Here is a 16,214-nt window from a genome sequence, read left to right on the forward strand (position 1 = left end):
ATAGTTATACAGTACAATCTTTCTCTTTAAGGACTGATAGCTGGAGGTCGTCTTGTTTAGGATGAAATAGCAATCTAAATTGATCTAAGTGTCAATCACCTTGATCTGTGTATGAGAGGAATCTCTACCATTAGTGCAGTCTTTTGGATGTCTTTTATTCTGCATATAATTTTGGCGCAATATTTTGACTTAAGATATGTGTACTTTGTATTGTGAAAATTATAAAGATGTGCTTATGACAATTGTACAATCATAACCACTGAGAAAAGTAATAATTCCCAATATGAGGGTATTCAATCATTACTACTTAAGTTCATTATCATGATTAGTGATCCTGTTGTAAATTGTGTGGTGAAAATGATTTTAAATGTATTTCAATTCAGAGGTCTTTTAGCCAGTAGTTACAGTGTCATTGATGTTGGTGTTTATACATTAACCTCATAAATTAGGCAGAAATTTGTTTTATTCAAAGATTGCACTTGTGTTACATTCATTTATACACCAATACACTGAAACACTCAATTGAACTTTCAATCTGCCTCCACACAACTGTATGAAAGCTATAAGTCACATTGCGTCAAGTTTTATTTCAGCAACTAATATCTCAAGCGCAAAGCAAAGAGAGATCAATGAATCATGCAGAAAGTTCAACTTTTTGGTCGATAAAATGAGTGATTTCATTCACACATTGACAGTATGCAATATTCTTTTTTCTCCAATGATGATATTCCATATTTGTCTTTTTAAGAAGTGTATCAATTGCAACAACCCCCCTATTGTGTGTTGACAAAATGCAAGGCATAAACAGGAAATTCAAATCTATTTCAAAGCAAACCAAACATTTTTTAAACCATTGCATACTATATTAAGAAAAATAAAGTGATTCAACATGTGCAACAACAAAGATTTGTTCTGTTTGTTTTCCCACAGATGTTCAAGCTTTTATTCATTTTTCAGTGTCTAGATGTTGGGTTATATGAAAACAACAGTATGCTAGAAATTTCTGGCCAAAACAAACAGGCCATGATTCACACTATACACTAAAAAACAGATGAAAATAAATACTGCTGCTGTTGTAGGAAAAACTCCCATTTTGATTGAGATTTTTTTTTACCTGAATTGAAAGCTGATGTGGTCCTATAGGCTAAGCAACTTTCATGGCCTTAGGTCCCATAAATCCCATGCATAATCCATACCAGAATTTCAAAAATGCATTCAATCTGAAAATAAGGCTATTTGACGACACAAGGTCTTCATCCAGCAGCACTTTTGTCCACCTGAGGCCTCTGGTCGGCGTCTCTCCCTCCACCTCGGCCCTCACAGGTCTGTGGTGCTGAGCGCGGGGTTATCAAACGCTAGATTAGCGCTGTCAGGGCCTTTCTTCCTGCCCCGCTGGGCGAGTGCAGCCCCCAGAGGCTCGATGTACACCGGTTCCCCGTTGTCCTCGTCCTCCTCTTGGATCATCTGGTGAGGAGGAGCAGACGCACTCGTAAACCACCAATTATATTCAGCAAAGCATTGTTCAGCCAATTCAATGCACAAAAAAAGACTGTAATAATCATTCAAAATAGGACCGATTCTAATATGCATGTGCAACAATGACGAAGATGGATTTTATAATGTAACCTCACCATCATAGGCCTTGTATCCTTGTCAGACATGGTCATGTCAACGTTGTAGTCCAGAGAATTGAGGCTTGGGTGGAAAAGAACAAAGAGTTTTTAATGTGACCTCCATATGCGCAATGAAGAGCAGTGTCAATATAGACAGATAACCATGATGCAAGTTCTGCGAAACTCTTACATCACTTGAGAAAGAGAGAAGAGAACATGCAGGAGGTTTTCCTCTGATCTACCTCAAATTAGTGTTTAGATTTCTGATTAGCATGGAGGCCACGTGTCATGCGGGGAATTACAAGCCAGTTCTCCATCACAACACGGGACTCATGCTGTAGTGAGCACACTGTGACAAAATGTTCAACTGGAATCAATCCCAGTTTATTGCTGCGTAGTGGAGAGCAAGGTTTCCATGTCACTGCAAGCCACTGTGGAGAGAGAGCTATCTATAGACAGTGGAAACAGTCAAGACAAGAGTTTTTTTGGGGGGGGGGGTTTTATACCTGATTCTGTCTGCATTCGAGCTTTCCTCGTCAAAGCCCAGGTCCGTGGCTGTGTCGATGTTGAGGTTGAGCACAGGATTAGCTCTGTCAGCAAACAGTGACACACACACACACAAACACACACAGAGTCAAAAACAAATCACATTCCACATCAGTATGTTGAACATGCTGTGATGACGATTTTCCTGTCGGTGTCCTGGAAAAGGTTGACTGATTCCTTATTAATGCAGATGATGTGGTTGCCCTCACCCCTCCATGGTGTACTTGTTGGTTCCAGGGACCACAGGGCCACTTTTCTGGTTCTCAGACGCCACCGTGGCTGCAGTGTTCATGGCTTTGGCTGCCTTCAGCTTCGTCCTGTAGCTGCAGGGTCAAGGGAGTGCATTAGTGAAACGGACACAGTGCCTATCGCAGTCTTTTGATTAGATTGATGACAGTTGGGACACTTTTTGACATAACGGAGATGGGAAATATGGTTAACAGTGTCCCGTCCTCTCCCGTCCTGTTATGTCATGTCCTGTCCTGTCCCATAATGTCCCATCATGTCCCGTCCCATCCTGTCCTGCCCTGTCCCATCATGTCCCATCATGTCCTGTCCTGTCCTGTCCTGTCCCATCATGTCCCATCATGTCCTGTCCTATCCTGTCCCATCATGCCCCATCATGTCCCATCCTTTCCTGCCCTGTCCCATAATGTCCCATCATGTCCCGTCCTGTCCTGTGATGTCTCATCCCGTCCCGTCCCATCACGTCCTGTGATGCCCTGTCCTGTGATGTCTTGCCCTGTGATGTCTTGCCCTGTCGTGTCCTGTCCATCTTTCTATTTTGAGAATCCAAATCCCTCCACTTCCTCCTCAAGTCCTGTCTTACGTTCTCCGGGTGCACAACAGGGAAGTGGTGAGGACAGCCAAGACGATGATGAGGCCCGCCACCACACCCAGCAGGCCGTATATAACAGGGTCTTGTTCTGGATCCTCCACAGTGACAGCTCCCTGAAACACAAACAGAGAAGAAGACGGATCTCCGAATAAAAGACCATACGCCTCTCCTCATCACACTGGTGTCTGTAGAACTTCTTTCATTTACATTTTACACCATCATATTTGTCTTTTTATGAAATGGTTAGTTGTGTTGTCCCTGTTGTAATAGTGACAAATTTGGAAGCATTCCTCACAACAAAACGCTCAAAGTAAAACAAAAACATATTTGTGTCTAATAATACAAACAAATAGATTTTGGCATCATTTGTGTATGATCAATCGATCGTATTTCAAACATGAAGAAACTGCTAATTTGACACTTTGCTATTCTCCACTAAATCCTTCAGTGAAGAAATTATGAAAATCAGATTATTGAAATAAAATGTACAGTTGTGTAATGGAAATGTGTGGAGGACATTTCATTTCATGTCTTTTGTAATGTTAAATAATTTTTACAGACCAAATTTTCGACAGTTTTGTGAATGTTGCCAAAATCAAACATTGCTAATCTGAACTATTGTATTGCAGTCAGACTTTGGTAGCCAGTTAAATGAGCCGTATTCCTTCCAAACTACACAAAAACAAACAACCAAAGGCTCCAGGAGTAAGTTTTGACTCCCCTCATGACAAATAAAATCACACTGATTTGAAAGGTATGTTATTTGTTGTCAAGGCATGCCATGGAAACCTATTTGTCTAGGAGTTGTATGTGTATTTAGGACCATTTCTCTCTATGTAATGTATGAAAGGGCACAGAAATACTTCAGTTTAGGACAATCGTTAAGTGAAGATTGGACTCAACAGAAAAGATCTGTGCCTTGGAAGCAAAATAACGTATAATCAGTGTTGTGATAATTAACAAAATAGGTCTTCATTTAAGTGTTCTCAGGCACAACAAATGTATGTATTACATGTATTATAAATGTTTGAATCAGAATTGTTTTGAAGGAATATTTAATCAATTTATGGAATTATATGTTTTTCATTTTCTGCTACCAATGGCTCAATATGTTGCAGTTTTGCTCAATATGTTGCACATTTGCAGAAAGCTTTCAAAGAAACAGATTTTCCTCATTAGTGCACTAAAGCAAATATTTCTAATGGGTGTTTCAGTTTTGGTTTTTTTTACTCATTTGGATCAGCGCTCACTACACACAGGGTTTTCTCCTCAATGATTTGCTGTTAAATTAGGTGTGACGACAAATTCTGATACTAGAAAAAAAGACAAAAACAAACAAAACACAGTGACTGTTGCTGTCAACAGTAGCCTCACTGATCTGCTTCTTGCTTTAATTAAGTCAAACTTTGGAGTTCTCAGACGCGCTGTCCCGTAAAAAATCTCTTCCAGCAGACTTAAAAATTATGCATCAAACACAGCAGGAGAAGAAATCATGGAAATGATAAAAGAAAGCAATTCACAAAGGTCATGCAATGCTGCATTTTTACCATTAATTTGTTAAAGATAGATATAGAGAAAGTGCTGCTAGGGTTACCTGTAAGTATATCATGACAGAGAAAAAGACACATGCTATCAGAAAATAAGAGAAGAAAATAAGATCTAAAACTGCCATACTTACAATTAATGAGAGGCCAAACTGGCTCAGTGTGAGAAAATGTGCAGGATCTGAGAGCATCTTTTCCACAGCATCATAAGTAATGGCACTCCCATTGGAGTAGATGAAATACACCTCCAATATAGTTTCACCTGAATCCCTGAGAGAATGATACAACTCAATCCAATCAATGCCAGGTGAAAGAGAGAAAGTGCAGACCTAAGGAGATAATGTGAGCTGTGGCAAGTTCCAAGACAGAGAACCATTACAGTTATCATCTACCATCAGAAAGTAAATACAGTGTGGACATTATAGTCTCATTGTTACAGGGAGGTTGGCACCACCTAGTGGAAAAACTTAATATATGCAAGTGAAAAGCTGAAGATTTTCCTGTTCCAGTTTCTCTTAATTGTTCAAATGCATTTGTAGAAACAACAGTGCAGATTTTAGGAACAACTGACACAAACAACAAAACTCTGCTTTACTTTGCAAAACAGCAAATACATATTCAAAGTTTAATACTGTTTTTGTTATTTTTATTACATACCATTAAAAATGATGATACTGATGTCTAAAAATCAAATGAAATGAAAAACGGACATCTTTTTTCAAAGCAGTATGTCAGTTTTAGAGTTTACAGTTGCAACCGCATCACCACAATTAAAATCAGTGAACATAAAATTAACTACATGTTTTAGGCTGCAGTGTCAATATTTTACATTTCTATTCAACAACATCTTGACTTTCATTGGCATTAGGCCATAAAATATCACACCAGCCAAAAACGCTAGACCAGTAGTTATATTCACAAACTGTAAAACTAAAGCCAGGGAATTTAGTTTGATGTTGGATGATTTGGTGTTAGTTTGATACGAACATGAAGATGTTTGATCATTTACTCACCTGGATTCTGCATTGATAGACCTGATATCAACAACTTCAACAGCAGCGTTGGTAGCAGCAGTAAGCGCTCTGGGAATGGAAAGACCAGATAAATGACATAGCAAACATCAGACCCAGTGACAAATGTGTCAGGTCAAGTGTTTCTCAAATGAAAAAGTGATTCTTAAATAATCCTCTGCCATCAGACTCAGTATATACCCATCCTCTCACATAAACACGACACTACAGTAACTAATTAGTTACAGTAAATTAAATTAAATTACAGTATATCATGTCCAAAAAAACATACACTTTGATGTCATCGAGTTTTGCTGTAACTTGTAGAAATGGAGATGCAAATCGAAGTTCCATTTTAAATGATTCGTCAACCGTGAAAATCTGCAACATAAAAAGAACAACAACAGAGTGCAGTCATATGTCTGTCTACACACTCAGATGGGAGACTGCTTGGTAATGAATGAACATCCAGTTGCATGATTTCAGTCACTCACTTCCACTACAGTGCTTGCGGAGAGGCCACCTTTGTCAGTTGCGGATACTGTTACCAAATATTTTCCTCTCAGTTTGGCATTAAGCTCTTCAATCGATCTGTTGAAAGTTGGAGAAATTACTCGAGACAAACAATAAACATCAAAGCTATGATTTAAAGATGCACTTGAGAAAACCAACTGCAAACGTGTAGGGTGGAGTGATACTGCATGTTCCAATCTGATGCTGATGGATGACATTGTCTACTCACTGAATCATTCCTACATAAAGGTCCTGTTGCTGTGTGGCGACAACCCGGAAGAGTGTCCTCTCGGGACTCGTGCGATTGTCGTCGTGACGGAAATGCACTGCTGTTACTTCAAAATCAATTTCCTTATTTTTTCCAGAATCGCGGTCCGTAGCCTAAATGTAGCGAGTGATACATAAAACACATTTAGAGAATACCAAGATAACATATCACATATCTCACTAACACATCAAAATAATGTTGTTGGTTTATTTTTCATTCATACTCACAGTGACCGCTGCAACTGATGTATCCTTACTTGCAGTTTCTGGCACCACAACTAAAGACCAAAGAAGGAAATCGGTATTGAAGTTGCACTGCTGAACTAGTATGACCTACTATCTGCACAGTTACACCAGTAGATGATTATAATACTGTGGCATTTTTTCCACAGAAAAGACAAAAGTGAAGGTTAAGTTTACACATACACTGCAAAACACATCCATCTTAACAAGTAGTCTCATATTCTGTTTTAAAATCGTATTTTCCAATGGCTGGAAATAATTCCACTTGTTTCCAGTGTGAGTATCTTCAGCCAGAATACTCCACCAGTACCAAGGAAATTACACTTGATTCAACAAAATTACTTAAAATCAGTTCATTTGCATTGGAAAACTGTGAAATTATCTCACTCAATTGTCAGATGTTTCCACTTGTTTTAAGAAATATAAGGTTGTAAGACTCAGCACTTGATTAAATGACTTCACAAATACACTCACCAAATACAGAATTTGAGGCAATGAATTCTGGAACATTGTCATTGATGTCCTCAATATTGATCACCATTATGCCTGAAATTATTTAAAGATTATTTTGGGGGGGGAATATTCACAAATACATTGAAATTCAGTAAAAATAAATAAATAAATAAAATCCCTCAGCAGCCAAGTTGGACTCTGATTCTGCAAGAAGGATACAGTGGGACTATACTTGTGTGTGTGCATGTTTATGTGTGTGTGTGTGTGTGTGTGTGTATTTGATCTATCATAGATCCAGCACTGACCTGATTTGATGCTGTTGTTCTCTCCTTTCTCTGTGTACTTGTCCACCACCTGAGCCTCCATTATCACCTGGTCGCACAGTTCATAATCCATGGTGTTCTCTGGGTTGACTATGATTTCCCCCGTGGGCTCCAGTAGAAACCAGTCGCAGGGTTCCTCTGTGCCTTTGCATCGGCATGTAGTGGACTCCAACTCGTAGATCAGCGAGTGGTTTCCGTCCCTGTCCAGGGCCGTAAATTTCCCAACAGCTCCGGTGATGGTGGTGTTCTCTTTCACTGTCAGGGTCTCTGCAGGCTTGAACTCGGGCCTCTCGTCGTTCACATCCAGCACCTCCACCTCCACCGTCACAACAGCTGTCTTCTGTCCCAGATCCTCCGCCTCCACCCACAGCGTGAAGCTCTTGCGTGCGCTCTCGTAGTCCAGTTCGACGTCCGGGTCCACGGTGATGTTGCCCCTGTAACCCCGTTTCTCTGCGAAGGTGCGGATGATGAAACTGCCAATGCTTCCGTTGATGATAGTGAAAGAAATGCGGTTAAAGTCTATGGTTTGGTCCAAATCCTCAGCATAGACAGAGCCAACATATGCACCTGTTGGGTTGAAGAAAAAACAAAAACACATTTTTGAATCCAGCTGTGTACACACAGTGCATGACACACAGTTGTGTACAATTGAAAATCCTTTGCCACATGAAACACTTACCTTTCACCCCTTCTTTAACAGAGAATTTGTAAGACGCTGCTTTAAACTCTGGAGTATTGTCATTGACATCCTGGGATGAATCAACAAGAAACAAGGCAATTATCAGCATTGGTAGCAGCATAGTACCTGTAATCTGGTGGAAATTGCTCAAGACTCACCTTTACATCGATGATAACTTTGACCATGCTGGACAAGGCCGGGGTGCCCTTGTCAGTAGCGGTTACGTTCAGCTCAATCTTCCCGTTCAGGTCAGGGTCCAAGGCCTCGCAGTCCAGCTCGCCGTTGTTTGTCAATACACCGGTGTTAGGGTCAATGGTAAAGTTATCACTGTACCTGCTTGGCACAATTCCATACACAATTTGGTTGTTTTCCGTATCTGGGTCATCTGCATCAGTAGCCTGCCAAAATGAGGGGGCATTTGAAGAAACAGTAAAAAAAACAAAAAACGAAGTTCTTCCTTCTTATTTCAATTACAGGGTTTATTCCATCCATAAAATAACAACGAAAACAATTGTATAATTTGCATAGCAGATTATGAGGACCAGCTAGTATGGTCTTCATAACCTTACACGAAGATAAATGCATTGATGAAGTAATTTTCTTGTGGTTAGCCTATTCCTTTGACATGAAACCTCTGGGTCAATTTGGGTTCATGGCTTTATAGTGAAATTGCTGGGGAATCAGGAAATCAGAAATTGCATGCTGACTTAACATAGCATAAAAACTTGAAAATACCTATGAGACAGAAATATTGGTCACACTTTGTTTGGATAGTACAATGTCGATACTTGACTTCCTATCAAGCGACTATGATGTGTCACTAAAAAGTCTAAAGTCTACTGAGTTTCAAGTGATACTCATAATTGTGTGGAAAGTAGTCTATAGATATTCAATGTCTGGGCTAGGGTTAATGTTAGGGTTGGAGTTAATGTGAAAAATAGGGTCAGGTGAAGGACTGGGTTTAGGTTTAAAAATGGGGTCAGGGTTAGGCTAAGGTCAGTTTTAGGGTTACAGTCTGTGGAGATGCACCAAATAGGCAAGTGGCACTTTGTTGAATATCTACTTTTTGTCACCTGATAGTTGAGTATCAACAATGGACTATCCAAATAAAGCATTACCAAAATATTTACATTTTACTGAATTGTGCTATTACTTGAAATCCATCTGTGGACATGGATAATTACCTGTATTTGAAGATGAAGTTTTTCACCCTCGTCAACAAACCCCAGGTAAGAGTCTCTGTTGATGACTGGTGTCTTGTCGTTGATGTCAGTCAGTGTGATCTCCAGTACTGCTGTGCCGGGGATGCTGCTTGTGTCCATGGCTTGCAGTGTCGCTGAATACAGAGATCTGACCTCCCGGTCAATCAAAGAGCTGTCTTTCACATAAATTGTGCCCGAATTTGGCTCCACATCAAAATACCTTAGTCTGAAACCCATTTATATGAAAACAGAAACACAAATGATCAACTGTGCAGTAGTATGTGTCAGTTGCAAAGACAAAGCAAGGATAAAAGATTGTTCCAAGTATGGACTGGCTGCATTTACAATTACCATGATTTTACTCAAGGGAAACATACATGCTCTCTGGAAGAAGTCTGTAGGTGATTTTGCCTTGATCCATTGTGTCAGGATCCTCTGCCTGGGAAAACAGGCAAAGGATGTTCCTGTGAGTACCAAGTAGCCCTCAGTAATGTCAAATTAGTTAGTGCAATACAATCAAAGGGTTAGTTACACGTAAGTTCAAATTGTTCACGTGTGAATCAAGTGTGTAAAGGACTTACAGAAATGTTGGCAATTATTGTGCCATCAGGAGAGTGCTCAGGCAGCTGCAGCGCATAGGTGTCGTTGGGGAATTTGGGGCTGTTGTCGTTGGTGTCCTTGATGTTAATAGTAACTGTGGCAGTAGAGTGGAAGCTGGTGTTCTCTTCATCAGTGGCAATCACCTGCACCATAAAACAAGCAAACAAAATACATCAGATTTGTCAAGCATTTTACACATCGCCAATATAATAATATCAATTTCAAGCAGATTCATTCATTAATTCATAATGTTATTCATGTAACTGGCAATTTATTACACACACTGCTGAACGTTATCTGACCATAACTGATGTCCCACATTATCTGGGTAGAAACAGTCTACACACAGTCTACACACGATCCCACCACCTTTGTGATGCGTGCCAATGTTTCCTTCTTAACGCCCGTAATCACCCTTGGTGTAACAGATCTTAAAAGCTTTTCCCCGTCTTATCGCTGTAAAACCTGGCTCACATAAGCTGGGATAATTGTGGTATTGGCCTTTGCACTGGCTTGATACAGCACTTGTGCCTTTTCTGCCTCTTCTTACCCACACATCCATCTGTTGTTTTTTTCAAAATCCAGTTGCTGGGGCTTCATGACCACAAGACGAACTTGGCTTTCTGAAGTGGCAGATTGAGGATCCACAGAAAACACCTCCTTGTCAGCTCCCTCCAGGGTTAGTTGGATTCTTGCACTCTATACAAGCCAAAAGAAGATGATTCATGCTTGGTCATTAGCATCAATCATCTCGTCATTTATCTTATTCTTGGCACACACACTCTACGAAAACCTAAGTTGAGGAGTGTCCCGTTTGTGTGGTTTATCTGACCTTATCCAGATCTTTGACCGTCATGTTGATGTCAATACTGGCCAAAGAGTTCTCAAAGGTCTCTCCAACGAAGTTACTCTGCCTTACACACTCTTCCGTATCTGCACACATGTAAAACTCGGGCTTGTTGTCATTTATGTCGATGATGGTGATCTCTACATCTGCAGTGGTGCTGGCTTCAGCCCCGTGGATGTTTGGATGGGCCTCAGTGGCCTAGAAATAGAATAGAATAGAATAGAATAGAATAGCTCAGTGTTCCAAACCTTTAAACACTCTATACTTGAATTATGCAATAGGCCATGTTCACTACAGCTTTAAAAGCTTTGAAAAAAATTATAAGGACAGCAAAAACTGTTACGCATTCATAAGTTACAAACTGTACCTATTGACATCAATAGGCACAGCACTCCCAACCCCACTCCCACCGTCAACACTGATTCTATGTATTCTTGTATAAACTTGTTTCTTCCTTATTCTCCTCCTTATTCTTATTGGTTGTAGTATTACTTGAGAAAACTCTACCTTGACAGTCAGGGTAACACTATCACCAATGGCTTCTCGGTCAATGTCTGAATTTACGGATATGACACCATTTTGTGAGATGTTGAACAGGCCATCTGCTGTGGAATCTGTCAGGGAAACACTGTCAATAGCAAAATTTCCATTTCCATATAAGAAACTAACTCACTCACTCACTCACTCACTCACTCACTCACTCACTGCAAACAACTTCAAATTGTTCTAGTTGTGTTCTTCAAATTGTTGAGGCTCACTTTCAATGCTATAGATCATATCATCATTGATTCCTCTGTCTTGGTCTATGGCAGTCACTTTAAACACAGACAGGCCCTGGGAAAGAAGAAAAAAAATATGTATATTAGATTTCTGAAACTAGAACCAACTGAAACTCTATTAATTTACACGCATATGGCTACTAAATGCAGGGCAGGCTTACTGCACCTAGATTCGGCAATGTCACATCACACCAGAATTTGCAGCAGCTTGGTCACACATAATGGGTGTGAAAATGTTTTTAAAAACTGGGCTCATACAATGTAATGTGTCAGGTCAGAGTTAACAGCTACTTTGACACACAAAATGAATGTGAAGATCCAAAAAAAAACAACAACAGTGGGCTTGTGTGATGTCTGGACATATGCTTTACTATAATATGCCATACACAGCAGTTCTCCACTTTTCAAAGTCATCATCTCATTCGCATCTCATTGCAGATTTGAACATCACTGTTAGACCTAGAACTGTTATTTTCTAAACATTTCAATGCATGGTGGAACATATTACATCATATATTAACAGTTAATCCCTTTCACTTCCTTTTCAATCACCATTTGAAAATAAACATCAATCCAGTTTATTATCTTTTTTTGTATTATCCTCTCCTTTGCATCGAGTTAGCAGCACTTACCGGAGGAGAGCCTTCTTGAACTCTGACTATGTAAGGAAGACTGATGAACTGTGGATCAAGGTCCGGGACGTCCAACACAGTAATGAAGGCAAAAGCAATGCTTGACTGGTTCAAGGTTACACCCATGTACTCACCTCCACCATCCTGTCATGGGACACACAATGTCATTGCAATTCAAAAGTGTTATGTAACATGCTATGGATGTTTTTAATGCGCCATAGACTGGTTAAGTGATTCATCACTATTGATTAAATAATAGATCAATTAAAATACAATTTATGAAGTGATTCATAAATCTGCGTTTTGACCCAATTGATAAAAGTCTACATAAAACAATTAAAATCATAGTTAAATCAAAGTGGTAATCTCCAAGATGTTTTGATTTGTTTAATTTGGCAACATGTTTGGTGATAAGTGGTCATTGCTGTGGGGTTTTTGCACTTTGCAGAGATCACCAGTACTGTGACATGGCTATGTATGTATATGTATATATATAAATATATGGCTAACCCACAGTGGTTTTGCCATATATTTGGTAGCCAGTTAGTTGGCAAACACAAATCACGTATTATTGTAGACAGTCAGTAAAGGGAAAATATATAGTATCATCATTGTATAAGAAACATACTTACAGACGCATTTATCTTTAGCCGATAGAAAGTGCTCAGAGAAGTAAAATTTAGTCTTCCATTTAGTTTGACTTCACCGGTACTCTCCATGATGCTAAATAGACTGAACCCATCGCTCGGAAGAACCTAGAAATGACAGTGTAAATGAGCCTTAAATAAATTTCATGGAATATCACAATAAAATACTAATGAGATACAGGGTTTATTAAGAACACTTACTTCATCAATGTTGTATTTTACGAGAGAAGCAACTCCAGTGTCAGCATCCGTGGCATGGACCTTGAACAGAGACGTACCTATGGTGGCATTCTGATGAATTGGAAGGGGAAAAAAAGAAGAAGTAGAAGCACAAAATCAAAAACAATAATGCCTCTCATTGTTGCCAATAACTAGCAAATTCTGACTTCATGAGGGGTGCTTTTCTCTTACAGAAATGTAGAGCACAAGATGAAACGCAGATCATGCATACATAGGATTTGCTGCTCACATTAACCTCCTCCTGAACACTACCTACACTAAAACAGCACATTTTTACAGAAATGTAAAGATACTTAGGAACAGTCACATTGTACTCTGTTTTATTGAAAAGCCCTGCACTAAAATGATCTCATATTCTGTGAAATGCCACTTCATTCATAACATAATGTTCATCACATGTGATTCATCACAGGAAATTGCTACTCACTACAGACATTATCAAAGCTAAAAGGGGATCATTCTTTGTTATTGAATTGTTAAGCTGCAGAATAACAATAAAATAACAAAGACCAGCGTAACAAAGCTGATGTGCAGATGGATAAGGAAAGTGTTCAGTAGTAAGATGTTCAACTTACTTCTGGGACCTCATCCTCATATGTGGACGGCTCAAATATGGGCCTGTTGTCGTTGGCATCGAGTAATATTAGTGTTAAGTCTTTTGAAGCCTGAAAGAAAATGCATGAAGACCAAAACTTCTATGAATACAACAGAACAAAATGAAATTGAAATTGTTGATGAACACTCACTTACATTTCACTTACTGCATATTGAAGATCGGAGACAGTAACTGTGAGTGTCAATACAGTCTGAACCTAAAAAAACAAAACAAAATGAAGTCGATGACAATTTAAAGTTTTCGACTGCTGTGGCCTATTTAAACTATTGACAGCATAGTCTGGGAAAATTCAAAGCAAAAACAACCATACCTCTCTATCTAGCGTCATGTGAACTGTTACAATCCCAGTGGCTGGGTCAACTCTAAAGAAGCTGGCAGTCGTCCCGCTGAGTGCATAAGTCAATGGGTTGTTATCTGCATCACTTGCTTCTATAGTAAATGCATAACCACCTATGACAGCAATAGCAGGGGGACAAAAAATGTCAGCAGTCAATGCAAAACATATATACTGATGCACGATATCACATAGGTGAAATAAAAGCTGTGAAATAATTACTTGGACTGTGTCCAGTCTTTCAAACCAACCAGCAACCACAAATAATACATACATACCTTTGGGGATGTCTTCGCGCAAACGTTCAACAGTATTGTGGATCTCGGGCATGGTAAAGGCTGTAGAAAAACCAGAGTTTAAATCTTACATAGTGTGGTAAAGACATGGAGACACAATGACAAAATTAACTGACTATACTCACCATTAGTGAAGCTAATAAGGCACAACAGTAGTATGCTTCCTGCAATCCTCCCCATGTCTGCCACTGACACTAAAACATAACAATGGAAAAAAAAAATCAATTAAATTGGCTATGACATTTCCAAGAAAATTGTAACATTTAATTTTTCATCTGTCACACCTTTCTAGACAATTATTGGCTACAGATACAGACACTGATATCCAATGCAACATGTAGCCTATAAAATAATTCCACTGTGTAAAACAGAAGTATTATCAATCAAGTACTTGATGATATTTAGTTTTTTAGTAGTTTAGCCAATATTACATAAGTAAAGGCAGTTGAACCTGCATTATGTGAACCGATATTTAACAAGTATTGATTTTTTTACATATTGCCACTGTCAAAAATCTAGGTAAATCATTTTTTTTCAGTGATTACTTGAATGAAACTTATATGAAATGACTGAACATCGTGTGGAGCATTTCTCTTATACAACTTGGTATTTCCCTACTTCCGCAAAAAGCAGATCAACTTTGATCTGTGATTATCACAAGACAAATAAAACTGTAGCCACCAGTTATACAATACACAATGCTTCCCCTTGTTACATCCAAGACAGTAGCACAATTTCTATATTTCATATATGAATCTATTCTATATTGTTGTTAGTACATATATTTAGAGGAACTGCAGTTGCCTTTTACATGATAGTCCATAGGCTATATGGTAACTGAAACATCAAACTTTACGTCTGATTCACACTAACACACACACTAAAAAGGTCAGCAAAACTCTGAGTAAACTTGTGAAGTAGGTAAATCTGATATAAAATGCAGCACAGTTAGACTTACCAGACGACATTCAGACAGGTGCCCTCTCCCTAAGTGATGTCTGGATGAGACCTTTGCCTCTTCCTTCTGCCTGGTGATTGTCGTTTCCCAGCTGTAAATATGAATGATTAACAAGCACAAGAAACGCACAGCCAATAACACAGCACTAAAACCTCCTCCCTGTGTATGTGTGTTAGCAAAAAGCCACACCAAAGCTGCTTACTGATTACGGCACGGGATCTGTGCTCCTAAAGCCAGGTGGATGACAGTTATGCTATCTAACAAAATGTCCTGGTGCATGACACAGCTAGGGACATAAGTCAAATCAATAAAATCTACAAATATCATCCAACTGTTCTGATTTGCTCTCATACCACACGCGCACCACCAGTTCCCTGTACATGGAGGAAGTTATGGCTGTGTCCGCCTGGTGAGTAATGAAAGGCAGGCCCCAGCAAACTTTCTCACCCCATCATTGGCTGTCCGGCCCCTTCACCAGCACCGCATGGCAGTGTGCCACACTGGGGTGACCAGTGTCCCGCCTGGGGAAGGGGAAGACACATACCAGCGCCCCAGGAGCATCTTTTGTTTGAAGGGGTGCTTCTGTTGTCACGGCATTAACAGCAGTCACTGTGCTTCCACTGGGAAAACGTGACGTGACCTGATTCTAATACACGTCTCATCAGAACCAAGCAGTGGACCGATGCCTTTCTCAGCAAGCACAGATCCATCCACCTCCCTAATGAGCTCTTCCCAATAAGCCCCCCTCCCCCTTTGGCCTCTCCTCATAATTAAAGGGCACCACACAAAGGATTATCTCCTCTAGTATCCACTGGCTTCATTCATAATCAGACATTTGCCTCAAAACAAAAGCACGGCATTACACCTCTTTACTCTGACAGAAAACGTACAACAATACATGTTTCCATTCCCATGCTTTGGAATGGAGTCTTACACATAATCATTATACAGATCATCATACAGCTGTTATTCACAAACTGTATTGAAGAGAGAGAAGTGAAAATTCATGAGGGATACAAGCCCAGGGCTGACGG

General features: G+C 39.6%; 1 protein-coding gene across 1 annotated transcript; it reads right to left on the reverse strand.

Moving 5' to 3' along the window:
- Positions 1-1,217: 1,217 nt before the first annotated feature.
- Positions 1,218-14,256, reverse strand: cdhr2 (cadherin related family member 2). Its single transcript, XM_071531497.1, has 29 exons — positions 14,205-14,256; positions 13,903-14,042; positions 13,738-13,788; positions 13,552-13,641; positions 12,938-13,027; positions 12,722-12,844; positions 12,090-12,233; positions 11,437-11,512; positions 11,186-11,292; positions 10,664-10,876; positions 10,401-10,530; positions 9,813-9,994; positions 9,609-9,670; positions 9,214-9,457; positions 8,188-8,427; positions 8,030-8,099; positions 7,333-7,917; positions 7,049-7,120; positions 6,560-6,609; positions 6,294-6,445; positions 6,046-6,142; positions 5,844-5,932; positions 5,555-5,623; positions 4,676-4,811; positions 2,989-3,110; positions 2,369-2,482; positions 2,120-2,203; positions 1,632-1,695; positions 1,218-1,464 (listed from the first exon to the last, which is right to left on the reverse strand). The coding sequence occupies exons 1-29, from the start codon at positions 14,254-14,256 to the stop codon at positions 1,318-1,320; spliced, it is 3,795 nt and encodes a 1,264-aa protein (XP_071387598.1). The 3' UTR covers positions 1,218-1,317.
- Positions 14,257-16,214: the final 1,958 nt, after the last annotated feature.

Source organism: Centroberyx affinis, unplaced genomic scaffold (genome assembly GCF_046629955.1).
Source record: "Centroberyx affinis isolate AG114_WGS23_722 - 3 ecotype Tasmania unplaced genomic scaffold, CSIRO-AGI_Caff_v1 ptg002087l_1, whole genome shotgun sequence".
In the NCBI taxonomy this organism is placed as follows: Eukaryota; Metazoa; Chordata; class Actinopteri; order Beryciformes; family Berycidae; genus Centroberyx; species Centroberyx affinis.